The following is a 22,409-nucleotide window of genomic DNA, read 5'->3' as shown; positions in this document are numbered from 1 at the left end:
CCGCCATTCAATAGGATCATGGCTGATCCGAATCTAGACTCACGTCCACTTCCCTGCCCTCTCCCCGTAACCCCTAATTCCCTTATCTGCTAGGAAACTGTCTATCTCCATTTTAAATTTATTTAGTGTTGCAGCTTCCACAGCTCTCTGGGGTAGCAAATTCCATAGATTTACTACCCTCTGAGTGAAGAAGTTTCTCCTCATCTCAGTTTTGAAAGGGCAGCCCCTTATTCTAAGATTATGCCCCCTAGTTCTAGTCTCACCCATCAGTGGAAACATCCTCCCCGCATCCACCTGATCAAGCCCCCTCGCAATCTTATATGTTTCGATAAGATCGCCTCTCATTCTTCTGAACTCCAATGAGTAGAGTCCCAACCTACTCAACCTTCCCTCGTACGTCAACCCCCTCATCTCCGGAATCAACCGAGTGAACCTTCTCTGAACCGCCTCGAGAGCAAGTATATCTTTTCTTAAATATGGAAACCAAAACTGCACGCAGTATTCCAAGTCTGGCCTCACCAATACCCTGTATAACTGCAGCAAGACTTCCCTGTTTTTACACTCCATCCCCCTTGCAATAAAAGCCAAGATTCCATTGGCCTTCCTGATCACCTGCATATTAACATTTTGTGTTTCATGCACCAGGACCCCCAGATCCCTTTGTACTGTAGCACTTTGCAGTTTCTCTCCATTTAGATAATAACTTGCTCTTTGATTTTTTCTGCCAAAGTGCTTAACCTCACACTTTCCAACATTATATTGCATCTGCCAAATCTCTGCCCACTCACTTAGCCTGTCTATGTCCTTTTGCAGGTTTTTTTATGTCCTCCTCACTCATTGCTTTCCCTCCCATCTTTGTATCGTCGGCAAACTTGGATATGTTGCACTCGGTCCCTTCCTCCAAATCGTTAATATAGATTGTAAAGAGTTGGGGTCCCAGCACTGACCCCTGCGGAACACCACTAGTTACTGATTGCCAGCCCGAGAATGAACCATTTATCCCAACTCTTTGTTTTCTGTTAGATAGCCAATCTTCCACCCATGCCAGTATATTACCCCCAATCCTGTGATTTCTTATCTTGATCAGTAATCTTTTGTGTGGAACCTTTGTCAAATGCCTTTTGGAAGTCCAAATACACTACATCCACTGGTTCCCCTTTATCCACCCTGTAAGTTACATCCTCAAAGAATTCGAGCAAATTTGTCAAACATGACTTCCCCTTCATAAAACCATGCTGACTCTGTCCTATTAAATTATGTTTATCCAAATGCTCTGTTACTGTTTCCTTAATAATGGACTCCAACATTTTGCCAACCACAGATGTTAGGCTAACTGGTCTATAGTTTCCAGCTTTTTGTCTACTTCCCTTCTTAAATAAGGGTGTTACATTAGCAGTTTTCCAATCTGCCGGGACCTTTCCTGAGTCCAGGGAGTTCTGGAAAATAATCACCAATGCATCCACAATCCCTACCGCCACTTCTCTCAAGACCCTAGGATGTAGGCCATCAGGTCCGGGGGATTTATCCGCCTTAAGTCCCATTATTTTACAGAGTACCATCTCCTTAGTGATTTTAATCATGTTTAGCCCCTCCCCCCCCCCCCCCCCCCCCCCCATTGCCCCCTGTTTGTCCAGTGTTGGGATATTTTTAGTGTCCTCTACTGTAAAGACTGATACAAAATATTTGTTCAGCGTCTTTGCCATCTCCACGTTCCCCACCACTAGTTTCCCGGTCCCATCCTCTAAGGGACCAACGTTCACTTTAGCCACCCTTTTTCTTTTTATATAGCTGTAGAAACTCTTGCTATCTGTTTTTATATTTTTTGCTAGTTTACTTTCATAATCTTATCTTCCCTTTCTTAATTAATCTTTTAGTTATTGTTTGCTGGCTTTTAAATGCTTCCCAATCTTCTATCTTCCCACTAGATTTGGCTACTTTATATGCCCTTGTTTTCAGTCGGATACTATCCTTTATTACTTTACTAAGCCACGGATGGCTGTCTTTTCTTTTACTCCCCTTTTTCCTCAGTGGAATATATATCTGCTCCTACTTCTTGTGTTCTAATTATGTGTTAGATTTCAGGAGATGGTTCTATTCCTGTTCCTGGCTGGGGTGGAGATCACCTTTTACAGAAGGTAAGTACTGTAGAAAATATAGGGACAGTGATCTCCTGGACGAGTTTCGATCGCCTAGATGGGTTGGAGAGGAATTTCCCAGATTTTTTTCTCCCAAATTGGCCACTGGGTTTTTTACCTGGTTTTTCGCCTCTCCCAGGAGATCACATGGGTTCGGGAGTGATGTAGAGTGATAGTAGATTTGAGGTTAGGATCAGATCAGCCATGATCTTATTGAATGGTGGAGCAGGCTCGAGAGGCCGATTGACCTACTCCTGCTCCTATTTCTTATGTTCTTATGGGCACCGCACCTTTGGAAGGGCGTGAAGACATTGGAGAGGGTACAGAAGAGATTTACTAGAATGGTTCCAGTTACGTGGATAGACTGGAGAAGCTGGGGTTGTTCTCCTTGGAGCAGAGAAGGCGAAGAGGAGATTTGATAGAGGTGTTTAAAATCATGAAGGGTTTAGATAGAGTAAATAAAGAAAAACTGTTTCCAATGGCTGAAGGGTAGGTAACGAGAGAGCTCCGATTTAAGGTCAGTTGAGGCCGAACCAGTGTTTTATACCGGTTCATCATCATATCCACGCTTTTGTACTCTATACCTCTGTTCATGAAGCCCAGGATCCTGTAAGCTTTTTTAGCTGCTTTCTCAACCTACCCTGCCACCTTCAACAATTTGTGCACATATACCCCTAGGTGTCTCTGTTCATGTACCCCCTTTAGGATTGTACCCTTTAGTTTATATTTCCTTTCCTCATTCTACCAAAATGTATCACTTCACACTTTTGTGTTAAATTTCATCTGCCATGTGCCCAACCATTCCACCAGTCTGTCTATGCCCTCTTGAAGTCACTGCTGTGATTATCTCTCTGCCGAGGTGTGATAAATGGCAGTTGGAAAGGTTACTTGTAAACATCTGACATGATTCTCTGACTATATAAGCTGTGTCTTTATGCATTTCTCCACTTCACCTGAAGAAGGAGCAGCGCTCCGAAAGCTTGTGATTTCAAATAAAGCTGTTGGACTATAACCTGGTGTTGTGTGACTTCTTACTCTTGAAGTCTATCACTATCCTCCTCACTGTTCACTATACTTCCATGTTTAGTGTCATCTGTAAATTTTGAAATTGTGCCCTGTACACCCACGACCGAGTCATTAATATATATCAAGAAATGCAGTGGTCCTGGAACCGACCCCTGGGGAACACCTTCCTCCAGTCCGATTTATTTTTATCATCTGTCCTGTCCTCATTTGAATTTAAAATGAACAACTATGATCACTAGATGCCAAATGTTCCTTTACTTCAACTTGCTGATTACTCATTAGTTGGGGACAAATCCAATATGCCTTGTGGGTTCTCTACCTGGTGTAATATGCAAGTATTCCTTTTTGTTTCCAGGTAGCACAGCAGATGACAAGTTTTGTGGCACGAACCATCGAGACTCTACTGGTTCTCAACAGGGCGGTAGCTCAGGACCAGGATTTTGGACTGGAATGGGAGCAGGTGGTTTGCTTGGGTACCTGTTTGGCAGCAGAAGGTATGTCATTTATAGTCTTAAAGTTTAATAGATGTGAACACACGGTTTAGAACAGGAATTGCGTGGCGGGCTCGGGCCCAGGAATACAAATACAAAAAACTGATGGGGCTCCACTAACCTCCCCCCACCTCCTGCTGGCTAACCTTCACCAGATTATCAGTGCTAATTTGATCATGTGAGAGACAACATCATTCATGTCCAAGGACGAGCCCAGCAGTGGGGTCGGGGCCCAAGGAAGGTGCGGCACGGGCCAACAGCCTGGCCGGGAGGACCACAATGCATCCTACGAAACCCAGGCAGAGAGGACCTGTGGAAAAGAGGGAGGAGGACAGTAGGAGTATGTTTGTGTGTGTGCTAGGCCGTTGTAGCAGAGCCTGGTTTCCAATTGTCTTGGATCCCTTTGCCATTGGACCAAGACCTTGCTCTGTCAAGCCCGTGTGGTAGCTGGTGTGCAACGGCCACCCCACGTTAAAAGAATTCATGCACAGACATCTTCCACCCTTTAAAATGAAGTTCGGGACCTGGAACGTCAGGACCCTCATGGACAACCCCAACAGTGACAGACCGGACACGCCGTACTGCTATCGTTGCCCGGGAGCTCAGACGTTTCGACATTGACATCGCTGTCCTAAGTGAGACCCAGTGGGCAGGGGAAGGCCAGCTCAAGGAACAAGGTGGTGGTTACACCTTCTGGAAAGTCAAACCTGAAGAAGAACGCCGCCTCCATGGGGTAGGCTTCGCCATAAAAAATGAACTAGTTGGGCGTCTCAGACTCCCCTTGCGGTATAAACGAGCGCCTCATGACTCTTCGGCTCACCCTAGCCCGGAACCAGTGCGCTACCATCATCAGTGCGTACATCCCAACACTGGAAGCCACAGACGAGACCAAAGAGGAATTCTACTCCAGCCCTGTCCCGAGTCCCAACGGGCGTCAAGCTGATCCTCCTTGGCGACTTTAACGCCAGAGTTGGAAAGGACACAAACCTCTGGTGAGGTGTGATCGGCAGAGAGGGGGTAGGGAAAGCCAACTCCAATGGTACCCTCCTCCTGACGAAATGCTTAGAACATGGCCTTGTCATAACCAACACCCTGTACCGACAGAGATAAGTACAAGGCTTCATGGCAACACCCTCGCTCCAAGCACTGGCATCTGCTGGACTACGTCATCGTCTGAGCGAGGGACCGCAAGGACATCCGTATCACCCGCGCCATGACAGGAGCTGACGACTGCTGGACAGACCACCGCCTAATCCGCTCTCTCATCTCCATCAATGTAGCCCCAAAACAGCGGTGGCAACAGAAACAATGCTGCAGGAAAATCAACGCTGGTACACTCAAAGACGCCCCCCCCCCCCTCCAGCTAAGAAAGCCCTATTCAGCCTGCGCCTCACAACCAACCTGACAACTCCCAGTGATGCAGAGACATAGGGCCAGATTTTCAGTGTGCCGTGAGGCGGGCTTTCAGGCGTGCGGGGGGCAAAAATCCCGAATTCGGGGGTCCCAACACCATCCCGCCCAAAACCCGCCTCCACATAAGTTTCAAGGGAGGCGGGTACCCGCCCCGCACTGGGACCCGCCGACCCGAGGCGGGAAGGGATTAGTGCCAATTAACTGCCTGTTAACAGGTAGTTAACAGGCAGTTTTTAGCCTAATCCCTATTTTGAGGGATGTCGTATGGGATTCCCGACGGCTTGGAGGGGTCGCGATGTCGGTGTTCAGGTGAGTGATGGGTGCATGAGTGCAAAGGTAAGTGTGTTTGGTGTGTCTAAAGTGTGTAAAGAAGTTTTACTTACCTGTACTTCCTGAACAGCCTTTCTTCCTCGAGGCGTCGGGAGTCCATCACTCAGCCGGAACTGAAAGCTGAATGGCTGCGATCTGTCAAAAGTGACAGCCTTCAGCTTTCAGTGCCGGTGACAGTTCTAACTGAGTCTGCGTAGAAGGACTCAGGTTAGAAGTCAGACTGTCAGTGTTTGACAGCTTCAAACAGCTGTGAAACACTGATATTTCATCTGTCAAAAACTCTTGACAGATGAAATTTCAGTCTGTGATGTCACCTGTTGCCGGGTGGCCCTTAATTGGCCTGCTGAGCCCGCTGGGCGGGCTCAACAAGGTCAATCAAGGGAAAATCGCATCGATTGGCCGGATGCCGATGGAGGCGGGACTAAAACCCGAACGTTGTAGTCCCGCCTCCTTCCCGACAGCTTAATGAAAATCCAGCCCATGGTGTCTACAGCGCCTGGTCTGCACTCAAGGCCTCCATAATCAGCACCTGTAAAGAGACGCTCGGTCACTCGACCAGGAAACACCAAGACTGGTTTGACGAGAACATCCAGGAGCTAATAAGCCAGCACGGTGGCATAGTGGTTAGCACTGTTGCCTCACAGCGCCAGGGACCCGGGTTCGAATCCGGCCTCGGGTGACTGTGTGGAGTTTGCACATTCTCCCCATGTTTGCGTGGGTTTCCTCCGGGTGCTCCGGTTTCCTCCCACAGTCCAAAGATGTGCGGGTTAGGTTGATTGGCTATGATAAATTGACCCTTAGTGTTAGGGGGATTAAATACGTGGGGTTACGGGGATAGGGTGGGATATGTGTTGGTGTAGGGGTTACGGGGATCGGGTGGGATATGTGTCGGTGCAGGCTCGATGGGCCGAAATGGCCTCTATCTGCACTGTGGGGTTTCTGTGATTTCTGTGAAGTGCAAGGCATTCCTGATCTGGAAACAGCAACACAACTCGAGAGCAAGAAAGCAGCTCTACAGACGCTTGAAGGCCGAGGTCCAACAAAAAACTCGTGACCTAAAGAACAGATGGTGGGTGGAGAAAGCGCAGGAGATCCAGCAGCTAGCCAACAACCGCGACGTGCGTGGATTCTTCAGCGCAGTCAAGACCACCTACGGCTATAATTAGTGCATGTGACTAAAATTGTTGCTGTAACGACACCTATGGCTCAGCAGCAATTTATATTAGGCAAAACTGATGCAGGGTATATTTCCTTTCACTGTTCTTTTTGCCAAAATGTCTCTTCATCGACCATTTACCTGCTCATTCCCCATACCTATTCTGCAATCTCTTCATTCTTACTCGCAGTTCGCTATGACCATTAATTTGGTAGCATTGACAAACTTAAAAATCAATCTTTATATGCCTCCATCCAAATCCTGAAAAAGGATGGAAAACAAAAGCGGTCCTAGCACAGATACCTGATACCTGCATCCTACCAATGCATTATACTGCTACTTGTTGCTTTCTATCCCTGTGGCCAACCCTTGATCCATGTAGCTTCATTCCCTTTAATACCAAATTCATTAATTTTTGTAACACTTCTCCTATGTGGCACCTTATCAAATGGTTTCTGAAAACCCAAATAAACATCCATTGCATTCCCCTTAGCTATACATTTCTGGGTTCCTTAAATAAATGTAATTAATTTGGTTTAGCATTCTACAAATCCCTGTTCACTGTCCCTGATTAACCCATGTCTCTATAAGTGTTCATTAATTTAATTCTGTATTATGGACTCTAAAGCTGTTATGTACTAAATCCAGTAAAAATATCCACGGCTGGCCTGGCCCATTTTCCTATGGGAGCTCCTCCTGATAATTTGAATAGGCTACAGGCAATTCCCTCTAATTTTTGTTTGGGTGCGTGGGCCCTTTAATGGGCTGCGTGGCCCATTCAAATTTCTGCACATATACATTTTTTCCATTTAAAAACCAGTGAACTGGCTGCGTGGGACCTCCAGATGGCTGTGCAGCTCAAAGGGAACATTGGCTACAAGCACAAGAAAAACTTGCCCAGAGACGCCTGTAGCACTTGGCTGTGTAGTAGAAAATTTGGAAGGGTGCAACTCTTTTCTGTAGTCTGCAGCTAGCCTCTAAAAGGGAAGTTGTGGTGGAAATAGAAAACTATTATAGCCTCAGTGTAGGAGATGGACCAAAGAAGGATGGCTCTATTTGGGGCTGAAGACTACTGTCCAGTAAAAGCTCATGTATCGGAGTTCACAACTCACCCAGGTCCCCTGCACCTGGCTGCAAATAGAGGCTTGCTGGTATCCTTGTGGAGCAGGCTCGAAGGGCCGAATGGCCTACTCCTGTTCCTATTTTTCTATGTTTTCTATCCGAAGGCAGCTGATGATAAATGTGCTTCTCCTTGTCGCACACACATTTCTTATGGGACCCATTTAGGATGGAGCAAACCTAAGTTGGAAACTCCTACATCCTCTGAGGTACGATTTCAAGCATTGTGCACATCTATTGCTCGTCTGTGCACACTTTCAATGTACCAATGCTACATGGCACACATCTCTTGCTGGTGGATGTGGGGCAGAAAACTTTTCAGTGGGGGCAACAGCAATGGATGTAGAAGTTAATCCTAGTCTCCCAATAGACATCCATCTAGTGCTGCTTTTTTTCGATTTGTTCTCGGGATCTAGGTGACATGGGTAAGGCTGCATTTATTGCCCGTTCCTAGTTGCCCCGAGAAGGCGCTAGCGGGTCTCATTCTCAAATTGCTGCAGTCCCAATATGGTGCTGGGTAGGGAATTTCAGGATTTTGACTCGCTGACAATGAAGGAATGATGATATATATCAACGTCAGGATGGTGTGTGACTTGAAGGTGATGTGTTCCCATTATATTGTTGCTCTCATCCTTCTCTGTTGTTAAAGTCAGGGGTCTGGGAGGTGTTGAAATAAGCTAGCAGCGGCCTGAACTTTCATTGGTTACCTGCGTGACCTCCTCCCTCAGCCTCATTGATATGAGAATATGGTTCAAGGCCCAATATCCTGCCTTCTCGGACCCTACCATTCATGCGCAGGTTACATAACCTTCTTGGGGGGAGTGGCTCCCGAATTTCCAGACTTTGGTATTTTATTATCCCCTCTTAGAATGCTTTCTGAAACTTTATCAACAATAGCCTCACTGGCCTGTAGTTTCCTCAGTCGTCCATATGCCTAACTTATTCCATGTGGATTCCATCCAGGAATGCCCATTTATAAGGTTTGATGTTATGTTAGTTACTTTCCAAAACTTGAGGACTGTTCCTATTTTCTAATAATTCCCCAAAGATAATGGCAAGAATGTGACCAATTTCACTAACTTGTCCAGCACGTTATCAGGAGTAATCCTGAGATACCTTCCCTTGAGCTCTTGAACTTTAATCTAAAACCTAACCCCTCAGATTCTCGAAGACCTCTGTTGGGCGCGTACTTGGCACTGGTCTTCGGGCCTCATCAACATACTTGGTGCGAGCTGCTCGCGTTGGTTACGCCTTCTCTGGCAGCTCACCCAAGCATTGGTATCCATGCCAGCCTGCCTTGCTGTCAGCGGCCCTGGGAGGGCGATTGGAGTTGGCTACGGGTTATGGCAGTGGCGGGGGGAGGGTGGTGATCGCGATGACTGTGGAGTCGGAGGAGCACTCCTGATCCTCTTGGCTCCACAGGATTTTTTTTTAACTTACCTGGAGTTGGCTGTCATGGGGGCCGCTGAAGAATCCTGAGCGGTGCAGGCCTGATGCCTAGCCACTCATTGCTGACAAATGTCTCAATGGGGTTCTTCAATAGGCATTAGGCCCCTCATTTACATATTTAAGGGCCTAGCGCTGGTTTTTAGGATTGAGCATTGGCAGTCCCACTGCTAAAATGGTCAGTGCTACGCCCATTTTACTCCTGAAAAATGGGTGCAATGCATACCAATTTCTACCCCTACAGATTTTAGACAATACCAGGGAAAGTTCATGGAGCTACAATGAGTGAAAGGGAATGTGACTTCCCTTGCTTTTTGCACACGGTAGTGTAAATACTTTGAATATTTGTGGCAGGTAAACTTCATTTTAATAAAAAAGATTGATTAGAAGGATAAGTAATAATGTTCTTGAATTTTCTCCATTCAGATCACAACCAAGTGCTTCATCCTATCCATTCTCCCGGGGTTATTCTGCGTATCGCCCACAGCAAAGGCAGGAGACTAATTGGCAACCTGAAAGCACAGGAACCAGAACAGCTTCAGGTAAACATGGTTTCCGCTCAGATGTGATGTAGACAAGACTGCAGTGTTTCTCACCATGGTTTTGCTGCTTTTCATTGTCCTCAGTTATGTCCAAAATGTCCTTTTATGTGCATGCCAGTATGTGGTTGCCCATTTGTAATATTGCAAACACCCTGGGCGGAATAACTTGCAAAGTGGAACTGAGGGTTACCATGTATGCTGAGTTAGAGCAGTAACAAAGTACAAGCTAGGTTTACTTTACCCCTATATACCTGAATGCATCTTACACACAAAGTTTGAATTTTTCATTCAATGTCTTCCTTTTGAGGCAGCATTGGGTCTGCTGCTGGAGAAATAACAGGAAGGCAAGTTCTGTGAAGATTTTAGAGTTTCTTTGCTTTTTCCAAAACTTCAAAACAAACTGGAGATTGACTTCTCAAAGCTTTATGTCAGGCAAGTTTCACATTTAAACTATTAACAACTGATCCTTTTGCCTTTCGTTAACCTTTTATACAATGTGTGTGATGAACAGCACCAGGGTTTTTTTTGTTGCCAGCACAAAACCAAGTATTTCTTTTTCTCAATGCAAAAGTTAATAGTTTTTTTTTGTAAAGTGGTTTAAACCTTGCTGGAGAATGAATTTGAATGATTGGATTCCTCCTTATTGGCTGCTGTCCATGTATGTCACGGCAAGGTCCTCTTGTGGCGTACCGATCACAGAACGGACACAATCCGCTTTCCGGTCCGTAGACTATAAATCAGGCGTCATGTCTTTAAGAAGGATCACACCTTTAAGAAACTCGATCTGCATATAGTTAAGCCCAGAGCGGGGGAGGAGCAGTCGATGCTGTGCACTGATGAAAGGCAGTTGTGTTTTGTGTAGTCTCTGACTCCATTTTGTGTTCAGCATGCAGCCTCAACAATTAAACCTTTTCTGTTGAACCTCTCCGAGTTCAGTATTTTTTGCTAGGAGTACGTAGACTCCTACATTGGTGACCCCGACGCTCAGGACGACTCCTAAGCGTAACCATGGCTGAGACAAACGCAGTTTCTGTGAAGCTGCCGGAGTTCTGGGAGAACCTGGCCGCCGCCTGGTTCCTTCAAGCCGAATCGCAATTCCGACTCCGTGGCATCACCAACGATGTACGACTACCTCCTCGCCTCCCTGGGCAGCTCCACAAACACGAAAGTCTGGACAACACTACAAAACCCTCCGGAGGAAGGCAAGTACGCACATCTCAAGGCCGCGCTCATTAAAAAATTCACAGCCTCCCAATTCTTGCGCAACTGCCACCTCCTCGACCTCCCCGGGCCTCGGTGACTCCACGCCGTCAGACTTGCTCTCACACATGCTTGCTCTGACCGACGAGAAACCGCCCGGCTCTCTCTCCCGCATGCTCTTTATCCGCCAACTACCTCCCAGTATCCACCCGGCGATCGTGGCGTCCAGCCTCACGGACCTCGAGGCCCTGGCCGACGAAGCCGATAAGCTCCTGTCCGCCAGCTCCAACCACGCCGTCACCCCCGACCTGGCCTCCGCAGCGTCTGCGCGCGCTCCACCCTCTATCGTGTGGCCACACAGCTCGGCCACGAGGCCCCCCAGGCCCCCACGTCCCCCAAGCCCTCCGACCCAGGGCTACTGCTACTTCCATACCCGGTTCGGCGCACGGACACGCCGCTGCAGCCATCCCTGCACGTTTCCAACCGCCCCCACACCGGCCTACACGATGGCCGTGGGGCAAGCAGGCGCGCTGCTGTACGTTACGGACAGCGCCTCCGGACGCCGTTTCCTATGCGACACGGGCGCGCAGCGCAGCATCATCCCCGCGTCCGCCCTCGAGATCCAGCGAGGCGGCCCTGCGCTGGCACCGACATCCGGACGTACGGCACCCACACCGTCACCATCGACCTCGCAGGCCGCCGCTACCACTGGGAGTTTATCACCGCCAAGGTGCTCTCCCCGCTCCTCGGTGCGGATTTCCTGTGCGCCCATGGCCTGTTGGTCCACATGCCTCGGCGCCGCCTCGTGGACATGAACACCATGTCACCTGCCCCGGGCGCCATGGCCCTCCCCCCCAACCCGCCGAAATGGCGTGGCAGTGCCGCGCCCGCTCAACGGACGACTACTCAGCACTCCTGGCTGAGTTCCCAGCCCTCACCAACCCGACCTTCTCCGCGAAGGTTGCTAAGCACGGGGTAGAACATTTCATCCCCACCACAGGCCCACCGGTGTATGCCCACGCCCGCAGGCTGGACCCGGCCAAGCTGGAGATCGCGCGGGCCGAGTTCGCCACAATGGAACAGCTCGGCATCATCCGCCGCTCCAACAGCCCCTGGGCCTCCCCACTCCACATCGTCACCAAACCCGACGGGGGATGGCGCCCCTGCGGGGACTACCGGCGCCTAAACAATGCCACCACGCCGGATCGGTACCCCATACCACACATTCAGGACTTCTCGGCTAGACTGGCCGGCCGCTCAGTCTTCTCCAAAGTCGACCTGGTGCGCGGTTACCATCAGGTGCCAGTCCACCCCACGGATGTTCCCAAGACGGCCATAATCACCCCTTTTGGGCTATTCGAGTTCCTCCGAATGCTCTTCGGCCTCAAAAACGCGGCCCAGGCCTTCCAGCGGCTCATGGACTCGGTCCTCCGGGACCTGAAGTTCCTCTTTGTCTACCTGGATGACATCCTGGTAGCTAGTTCCTCCAAGCAGGAACACATCGAGCACCTTCGCACCCTGTTCCAGCGGCTCAGTGAGCACGGGCTCATCATCAGCCCAGCCAAGTGCCAATTCGGCCTCAGCAGGATCGAATTCCTCGGCCACTACATCACGCAGGGCGGAGCCATTCCCCTGCCCGCCAAGGTGCAAGCCGTCCAGCAGTTCCCCCGGCCTACCACCATCAAAGGCCTCCAGGAGTTCTTGGGGATGATCAACTTTTACAACCGCTTCATTCCCGGAGCGGCCTCCCTCATGCGGCCCCTATATGAAGCCCTCCGGGGTAAGAAAGACAGAATGGCGATCGAGTGGTCGGCGGACATGTTGACCGCTTTCGACTCGACCAAAAAGGCGTTCGCCGACGCCACCATGCTCGCTCACCCACAGCCCAATGCCAGGGTGGCCCTCACCACGGACGCCTCCGACCACGCGGTCGGCGCCGTGTACGAACAGTGGGTCGACGGGGCCTGGCAACCGCTAGCCTTTTTCAGCTGCCAACTGCGCCCCCCGGAGGCCAAATGCAGCGCCTTTGACCGCGAGCTCCTCGCACTGTACCTGGCAGTCCGCCATTTTAGATTTCTTCTGGAGGGCCGCCCCTTCACCGCGTTTGTCGACCACAAACCCCTGACATTCGCGATGGCGAAATCTGCGGACCCGTGGTCAGCCAGGCAACAACGCCAGCTCGCCGCGGTGTCCGAATTCACCACGGACATCCGGCACATCTCCGGTCGAGGCAACGTGGTGGCCGACTGCCTATCCCGCCCCGCCGTCCACGGCACCCACCTGGCAGTGGACTATGCTCAACTGGCAGCAGAGCAACGCACTGACCCCGATCTGCTCTCCGCGCCCACAACCCTTCCAGGGCTGCGACTGACTGACGTCGCCTGCGGCCCGTCCGCCGTCAGTCAAATGTGACACCTCCTTGGCGCAACCCCGTCCCGGCGTCCTGGCGAAAACGGGTGTTCGACATCGTCCACGGCCTCTCACACCCTGGCACCCGCGCGTCCATTAGACTGGTGGCCAACCGATTTGTCTGGCGCGGCCTGCGCAAAGATGTGCGCGTCTGGGCCAGATCCTGCATAGCTTGCCAGCGTGCCAAAATCCACCAGCACGTCAAAGCCCCACTCGAGGAGTTCACCGTGCCAGAAAGAAGGTTCGACCACGTCCACATCGACCTCGTCGGCCCTCTGCCGCCATCACAAGGTCACACGCACCTGCTGACAATCGTGGACCGTACCACCCGCTGGCCCGAGGCCATTCCACTGACCACCACCGCCGACATCGCGAGGGCGTTCATCAGTATCTGGGTCGCTCGGTTCGGCGTCCCCTCTGACATGACGTCAGATAGAGGCCCGCAGTTCACCTCTGATCTGTGGGCCGCCATCGCCCGAAACCTCGGGGTGGCCGTTCACCGCACCACGGCTTACCACCCCCAAGCCAACGGACTGTGCGAGCGATTCCACGGGTCCATGAAGGCGTCCCTCCGCACCAGCCTCGAGGACGAGGCTTGGATCGACCGCCTCCCGTGGGTGCTACTCGGCCTACGCTCCACGGTCAAGGAAGACCTGCAAGCCTCGGCGGCGGAACTCGTGTACGGCCAGCCGCTGCGCGTACCCGGAGAGTTCCTGCCCACCGCCATGACTCCCTGGTCAGCTAACCAGCAACGCCGCGCTTTCACCAACCGAGCACAACAGTTCGGTCTGGTACCCACCGGCCAGCACGGCGAACCAGCAACCCGTGTACCACCTAGCCTGCACATGGCCAAATTTGTTTTCTTGCGCCATGACGCCCACCGAGGACCTCTACGGCCCCCATACGACGGACCCTACAAGGTACTCCAGACGGGGAACAAGTTCTTCCTCCTCGAAGTGGGCGGCAGAACTGACAAGGTGTCGGTCGACCGGCTCAAGCTGGCGCACCTAGAGCCCGACGAACCTGTTCAAGTGGGCCAACCCCCACCGCGGGGCAGACCGCCTAAGAGCCCGACTCGTCCGACCGCCCCGCTCCCGACACCGACTGCCAAGAGCCGTTCCGGCCGTGCCATCAAGCCGCCACGCCGGTTCGTACACTCCCTACTAGCGGATTCTGGGGGGGGCTGTGTGGCGTACCAATCACAGAACGGACACAATCTGCTTTCCGGTCCGTAGTCTATAAATCAGGCGTCATGTCTTTAAGAAGGATCACACCTTTGAGAAACTCGATCTGCATATAGTTAAGCCCAGAGCGGGGGAGGAACAGTCGAAGCTGTGCACTGATGAAAGGCAGTTGTGCTTTGTGTAGTCTCTGACTCCATTTTGTGTTCAGCATGCAGCCTCAACAATTAAACCTTTTCTGTTGAACCTCTCCGAGTTCAGTATTTTTTGCTAGGAGCACTCTCTTTATTTAGCTGCAAAGTCGGTTAAAAAAAATTCTCTTCTGCGAAAAGCAATAAACCATTCTTGCAGCTTAAAGGTGTTTGTATGAGCTTGAAAATTGCATTAATTAAGATTTTTTTTGAGTGTTATGAGCTAATTTTTGTTTGTTTTGGGAAAATTGTGCATTATAAATCAGTAAACACACTAATAATGCACTGAGTGCTTTAAAGGCCAGAACCAGCACAAGGGAGAAAGTAGTAGGGTGGTGCCCGACTGTTGAAAAGTGAACACATGCAAGTTGGGCAGGAGGCTGAGATTTTGGAGAAGGGAACACCCGATGGTCTCAAAGAGGCTAAGAACAAGCCCTGCCAGGACCTTCCTGTCCAATGCTCCCAGGACCCCTCTCCCATTTCACAGGTCCTGGCCCAGTGCTTCCAGAGCCCTTCTCTGCAGTGTCCTCATTCCCAGGGCCCTCCTCTCAGTGATCCTAGAGCTGCACCTAATACTGATAAATCAGTGACTTTGATACTAAAAATTATAAAAACCTAAACTCATCCTGAGCAAAATCATAGGTCATTGGTTTTCCTTTATCTAACATCTATATATAAATCCAGCAGAGCTCCCATGGGATTGTACATGTTAGGCTGAGGAACATGGTCTCTTTTTTAGCTGTCTTTGTTGTCTTTGTGTTGTTTCTCTCTCTGCATCTCTTCCATTTCTTTCTGTCTTCTCTTTTGCTTCTCTCTTTGTCCTCTTATGCTTTTTCTGTTTTTTTAGTTCTTCCCTTTTAAGTGATGGAAGGTATTTGTAGTGTGGTGGGATGGGGTGGGAAATGGAGCAGCCAGTGGCTGCAGGCTGCACTTTCTGGCAAGGGATGCAGGAAAAATTTGTCCATCAGTAACTCCCTTCCCATCATCTACCCCCATCACCCCTTTCCCCTCACCCCCTTGTTCCCATCCTACTTTAAGGATTATCCTCTCCCCTTCCTACCACTTCCTCACTCCGCATGCTCTGCCACTCTCCCCATTGCTACTGTTACCCCATGTAACCTACTCAACCCCTGTATCCTCCCCTCTCCTGTGCTCTGCAACCCTCTATCGACTCGCCCCTCACCCCACTTGCTTCCCCCAAGGGCGAATGGGCAACAAGACAGAGGCCCCCTGACTCTCAGCCTGTTTCGCTCTGTCCTACTCTTCCCTCCTATCAATTTTCCTCAGAGATTTTATTTTCAACTTATTTTTCTTAAACAAAAGTGAGGATGTGGGAAAACCTGTTTCCCTGTCTTTCTGACTCAACCTCACAGGTGTCAACAATTCGAACATTTACATTTTCTAATTGTCGACAAGATACACATGAGATAATTCAAGGCTTTCTGTTTGCTTCAAAATTCAACTCATTAAAAAAAATTAAATTAGGATGAGGAAAGTCTCTCTCTGCTTAATGTGCTTTCTAAAGTTTATTGAATACAAAACAAAAGCTGCACACGCACAGGTTTTTAAAAAAAGACTGAAATAAACTTTACCTGACTGAAGCTTTGGAAATTTGATCCCTAGCTCTTTTTCAAATAATTTTGAAAAATAACTGAGGAAAATCTGCTAGAAGCTTTGAAAAAATCCATCAGTAAAACTGACTGAGTGGTACTGATGTGTCCTGGGAAAATAGGAACACAGCACCAGTTGTATCCAACTAACAATCACAGCTGTAGGCAGAAGTTTTCAAGGCCAAGTCCAGACTTTTGGGAGAGGCTGAGGCCTTTTAGTTAATATTTTTAAATGAAGGCATTAAAAGACACAAGACAATTCAGTGGATACATTTAATCATGCTATTGTAAAATATGTAACTTTCTGAATTTTTTTATTTGTTTAAAACTTTATTTTAGAAGTAAGAAATGTTAGTTATTGAGAAATAAATCGGCAGCTAAAACTTTTTCCAGAAAGCATTTTGTGTGATTTGTGGGGAAATGATAATACAGTGCCACATGGCAGTGTTATAGCGAGCTATATCATTTATCAGATTCAGCATTGAAAATCCTGAGGGGGGGTCACAGAAAATGTATCTGGTAGCTGTGGACATTTTTATATTGGAATTTCCATAGGAAATGTTTACATTGCAGTTTTCAATGGGGTGTGTGACACGTACCAATCTTAATATATTATAGATTCCATGAGATTTTTTACACCCCTCTCCTGTAGTTATAATTTAATAATGCTTTTGTGACAATAATGCCTAAAGTGTAATGTTAATGCCTGATCCTATTAATAGATAACATTCATGCCTTCTCATTAGTCCTCCCATTTTTGTGGTGCGAGTTGCCCAGGTCCACCTGCTGTTTTGGCCTGTCACAGCTAAAATACACAATGGAGTCAAGATCCTGGTGTAAGTGCTGCAATGCGCCCACAAGTTACGCGCACTCGTGGCCCTGCCAGAGTATGTGGGGTCAGGGGAGGTCAGCGTTTTCAACCCTCGCCTCTATGGGTGCATCTTTGACACCTGCCAGATAGGGAAGCCACAAAATGCAGCTGAGGCTGCCCATTTTGGGGGTGCATGGGGTGGGGGGCGGGAGAGAGAAGAGAAATGCTGCAATATGACCCATCAGCCCCCTTTTATAAAGGGGCCGAGAAAGTCTTCCAAACCTTCACAATCTTGTGGGAACCAGGCTAAGTCCCTGATGTAGGTGTCGCGCCTCCTTTCATGAGGCATACCAGATCCTGCTGTTCCGCTAGCTCATGAAATCCCCAGCCTGGATGTCCCCTCTCCTCTTGGGCCACAAACTCTCCGATGCAGGTGACCTTGTTTGGGGTGGAAGGAGCCCCAGGTATTCATAGGAATGTATGGGAAAGGAAAAGATAATTTTGGTCATTCTGGCTAGCCCCAGAGTTCCAAACAGAATATACACTTCACTCCACAGAAAGAAAGAACTAACTTGTATTTATATAGTGCCTTTCATGACCTCAGGATGTCCCATGGCACTTTATAGCCAATGAAGTACTTTTGAAGTGTAGTCACTGTTGTGATGTAGGGAAACGAGGCAGCCAATTTGTGCACAGCAAGGTCTCACAAACAGTAATGTGATTATGACCAGAAAATCTGTTTTTTAGTGATGGTGTTTGAGGGATAAATATTGGCGAGGTCACCAGGGAGGACTCCCTGCTTTTCTTCCAATAGTGCCATGGGATCTTTTACGTCCATCTGAGAGGGCAGATGGGACCTTGGAGATACTGTCTTTTGGATGAGACGTTAGACCAGCCGTGCAGGCACTCCCTCAGAGCACTGAAGTGTCAGCCTAGATTAAGTGTTCAAGTTTCTGGAGTGGGACTTGAACCCACAGCTTCTGTCTCTGAGGCGAGAGTGCTACCATGACTGATGCCATACATCCTCTAGGAACTACAGGACATGTACCCACCCCCATACACAGTACTGGGCATTGTTACCAACATTTTGGTGATAAATTTGGTCATAAATTCATGAAAAGGACTGAAACTTGAAATATCAGAGGAAGTGATAAATGGGAACTTCCTGGATACAGTCAAGAAGCAACACAAATTACCCAGCCTAGTCTTTAATACCAGTTTGGGATATTGCATTTAACACCGATTATTTTACTCAGCAGGATAAATTCAAAATGATAAATGGAGCTTGTAACTTTTCTGCAGCAATAAGCAGGCTGTGTGTTGTGCTTTAACTTATCCTATTATCCAAATCCACAAAAAAAAGCAGATATAGAATGTAGTTGCAAAGAAAGTTGTGTTTAATCATTCCCTGCAATTAAAGAGATCAAATTATTTTCTCACTTTTGCTTTGACAGGCTTTGGTGGGACAAAAAGAAGATGAGGAAATGAAAAGTGAAAGAACTGAAGATTTGGTTGTACAATTGTTCAAACGTTGCTGCTTCAGCCTGACTGCATCATGAGGCTGTGGCATTGTGTGTAAACAAGAGAGCTGCTTGCACAGTTGAATAATTTTAGAACTTTAATTCTGTTGACTTATGTAAACTTCCAACTACTGTATTCAGAACCTGTAATAATAATGAGGGTGTACTACAAAATGTGAGAAATATTTATGTATGTATGAGCATTTGAGCCAAGCAGTGGAGTTCTGTTAATTAATTGCAGTCAGTTTGCAATAATTTATTCTACATTTAAAGGAAAAAAATATTTGGTAATCTAAGATTCAATACATCCTCTCCCCCCACACACCTGTGCAAATATTCTGGGGGAAGGGAGGGGGAGGAACTGAACAAAAATCATATTTGTTGTAACTAAGTGTTTTTGGTAACGTTTCAATTTGCCATCTCGGCTATCACTCTCCCCACCAGTTGTTGCACTAAGAGAATTCTCTCCTTCTGCAGCTGTATAGGAAATCCAGTGTATTGGCAAGTTAAATAACTATGAATATTGTTTGGGGAGGAGAGAGCAGCTGACCGTTAAAAATTCAGATTTGGCTCGGTATTCAGCAGCAGGACCTGCTCAGTATTTAATTTTACTTCTTCAAGACGAGGTCATGTCCTGACTCATGGGATTTCCTAGGGATCCAGCCATTGATTTACTCCAGTTACTCCTCCCTGCCCTCTGCCCCCACTTCTGTCCCTGTTGGCCTGGTAGTAATAAATTCCCCTCTGCTCTGCACAAGAGTATGGAGTGTATTTACATGAGTTCTTCAAAGACACAGGAGGCTCAATGTTCCAATACACGGGGATATTCTTTGGTTGGTTTCACTGTTTTCAAATCTTACAATGGAAAAGAAGTGACTGAATAATTAAATACTTGTCCTCATATCCTCCACCTACTGCTGGAGTCAGCCTATGTGCTAGATGGGATGTGAGGGAAGAATCATGGAATATAGGAATTGCTAAAAGTAGAAAGACCAAGGTCCACCTCACTCTCCTACCATCCTGGTAGTCACATGATGATACAACAATAGTAGTTGTTAACTAATCAATCATAGCAATCAATCTTTATCAATTAGTTTACAACAGACCCAGAAATGACCCGAGGAAAACCCCAATGGTAGAGACGTTTGGAAACAATAGGCCCAAAGTCACCCTTTTTGTATCCTTTGACAGGTTGACATTGATGTCTCCTTGTGACCCACTTCCATTCCCCCAAATAAAGGTTCTACACAGTAGGTCATCTTTCTTTTGCTCTAATGAGCACTGCACAGAAGCATAAAATTAATAGTGATAGAGGCAGCAATGCGGCTCAATTTGTAACTAAAACATTGTAATTTCCTCAGATTAAAATTCTGACCTTTTTTCCTCTGTGAAGACACCGCTTGCAATCATTTTGTGCTTTTCTTTCCCTGTAATGTCTTGCGTACGTTTTAAAAGATGTTGAAAAGTTACAGTAGTTGGTAATGCATTATTGCTACTCATCACCTGCCAAGAGTGAATGAATGGCTAACACAGCCCACCATGTGTTGTAGGCCACAAATTTCCACCGGGAACTTGTGCTGAAATTTCCTGCATTTATTTGCCTACATTGGAATGTAAAAACCGGTGTAAAATAAGCAAAAATACAGTGCGACCAATACAAGCAATAGCGAGTGGGTTGCAGTCTTCTGCTATGGCACTTCACTCTCGGAGCCTCTAGCCTCTGCTGCTCCTTTTCCTCTTCCATCATTATGCTGACCATGGGTATGTCCATTCAGAAGGACATTCCAGCTGCTTAGTCCTTGTAAATGTGTGGGGGAGGGCTCTTTTTAAAATTTGGGGTGCATTATGACTGACAGCACTTTGTCAGTATAGTGCAAGAATTAAAAAAAAACACAAAGGAAATCGCTTTCAAACTCCAGAAATCTAAGTTACGCTAATGGGTGACTTTGGGATGCGCTGCATCTAAATTTTTGAGTGCAAATATATGCCAGAGCGTTGTTGGTCTAAATCCAGGAAGTTCCCGTAAGCTAGTCTTTTGCACCGAGCGGGGCTATGTAAATGAGCGGCAGAGGGTTTCGGCAGTCATACAAAGTGGTGCAAATGATCAAAAGCCAGGCCAGGGGTGGATGGGGGAAAGGTAGACTAGAGCGGGGGACGTATCGCTTCTTTCCTGCCCTGATCTGACCGACTGCAATTTTAAATTGTAGGCAGCAGGGGCACCCGCCCCCAAGCTGGCTATGTCCTCTTTAAATATGCAGATCGGGCTCCGATGACTTCACTGGGACTCGATCTGTGACTTTTAACCAAAGACCTTAGCGGGGGAGCAGTAGGTCTGCCGGGAGCTGGATCGAGGACCTTTTATGTTTCCTTGTGGGCCAGGAGGTACTTGAAAATTAAATGTTAAGGGATTTCAAGCAGAGGGCACCTCTTCATACAGAGAGTTGTGAAGCTGTGGAATTCACTTCCAGGTTTCGTGGTTGAAGCAGAAACTTTTTAAATATTCGTTCATGGGATGTGGGTGTTGCTGGCAAAGCCCATCGCTAATTGCCCTTGAGAAGGTGGTATTGAGTCGTTTCCTTGAACTGCTGTAGTCCCTGTGGTGAAGGTACTTTCACCGTGCTGTTAGGGAGGGAGTTCCAGGATTTTGACCCAGTGATGATGAAGGAACAGTGATATATTTCCAAGTCAGGATGGTGTGTGACTTGTAAGGATTGCAAAATTACACATTTTCCCCCAAAGGAAGAAGAGATATTAGATTGAAAAAATTATTGGGCCAAAGAGATTTTAAAAATCAAAACCCCAGGCAGATTTGGCTGGTTTAAAAGGCATGTTCAGACTTACGAAAGGCTGTGACACGGGAGGTGGGGCGGGCCCCCGAGTTTGGATATTGGACAGTCTGGGAATGTCTTAGACCACCTCAGCCTTTACATAAAGACAATGAAACCTGTTTCCTGCCAAAACTCACAGACCCAAAGTACATGAATAAAACAGTACCTGCCCACAGCAAAAACACAAAGGAAAGAACATAGCCCAACAGGAACCAACAATTAAACTACAGTCCAAAACCAATCAAGGAGATTTACAAACATTTTGCATTTTTAAACTAGTTTCAGGGCAATCCCAAAACCAGTTAAAGGCCGATTAAAGTTAGATGGACCATCCCCGAAGCTTGTTAAAAGTAGATGGGCCATCCCCGAAGCTCGTTAAAGTTTTAAAACCTATTAAAAATAACAAGCCCGCCAAATTTAACAAAGAAACCCGAGATTTGGCGGTCAGATAAGCCAGGCCTCAAACCAGTATAATTGAGGCCTGCTTTGTTCAAAAAGTCAGTTCAGTTCGACAGACAGTTCATCATCAGAAGCAGTTTCAAGAGTCAGCGAGAGCACAGTACAGCTCAACGGATCATCATCAGAATCGGAGACTTGAAGAAACAGAAGGAGAATGAAAGTCGCGGCAACCGAAGGCCTAAAGAGACCAACAACTACCAATATTACCACCAACCAGGTAATATTGGGCCACCGCGACCAACAAGAAACCAACCGCCGAAAATTCACAAACCAAAGACTTGTTTCCACTCTACAGGCTAGTCTGACTTACCCCAGGGTAAGATTTTGACACAAAAGACCCTAAAACTTAACCTAACCAAAGAAAATTGGGTACTTACCCGATACATCCAACAGCGTGACTAACCGCATCAGCGGACAAACCCAAACTGAAGACCCAACGCAGGTGCAGTCTTCTACCACATCCGGGGTACGGCAGGCCCCAACCATCACAACTAAGGAGAACCCTGAAATCGTGAACTTCTACAATCTGTCAAGGGAGTCGA

General features: G+C 47.9%; 1 protein-coding gene across 1 annotated transcript in view; it reads left to right on the top strand.

The window, feature by feature from the left end:
- The window catches only part of saraf (store-operated calcium entry-associated regulatory factor), a 48,931-nt gene extending 28,959 nt beyond the window's left edge, over positions 1 to 19,972 (top strand). The window contains exons 4-6 of the mRNA XM_085982835.1: positions 3,517 to 3,655; positions 9,543 to 9,658; positions 18,515 to 19,972. Of these exons, the coding sequence (XP_085838961.1) occupies positions 3,517 to 3,655; positions 9,543 to 9,658; positions 18,515 to 18,540 (281 nt within the window). The 3' untranslated portion in view covers positions 18,541 to 19,972. The remainder of the gene's footprint in view (positions 1 to 3,516; positions 3,656 to 9,542; positions 9,659 to 18,514) is intronic.
- Positions 19,973 to 22,409: the final 2,437 nt, after the last annotated feature.

This window comes from Somniosus microcephalus, chromosome 1, assembly GCF_052327205.1.
Source record: "Somniosus microcephalus isolate GS21.2 chromosome 1, FLI_Smic_1.0, whole genome shotgun sequence".
In the NCBI taxonomy this organism is placed as follows: domain Eukaryota; kingdom Metazoa; phylum Chordata; class Chondrichthyes; order Squaliformes; family Somniosidae; genus Somniosus; species Somniosus microcephalus.
Note: the sequence above shows the minus strand (reverse complement) of the source record. Positions and strands in the feature narration are given on the sequence as shown.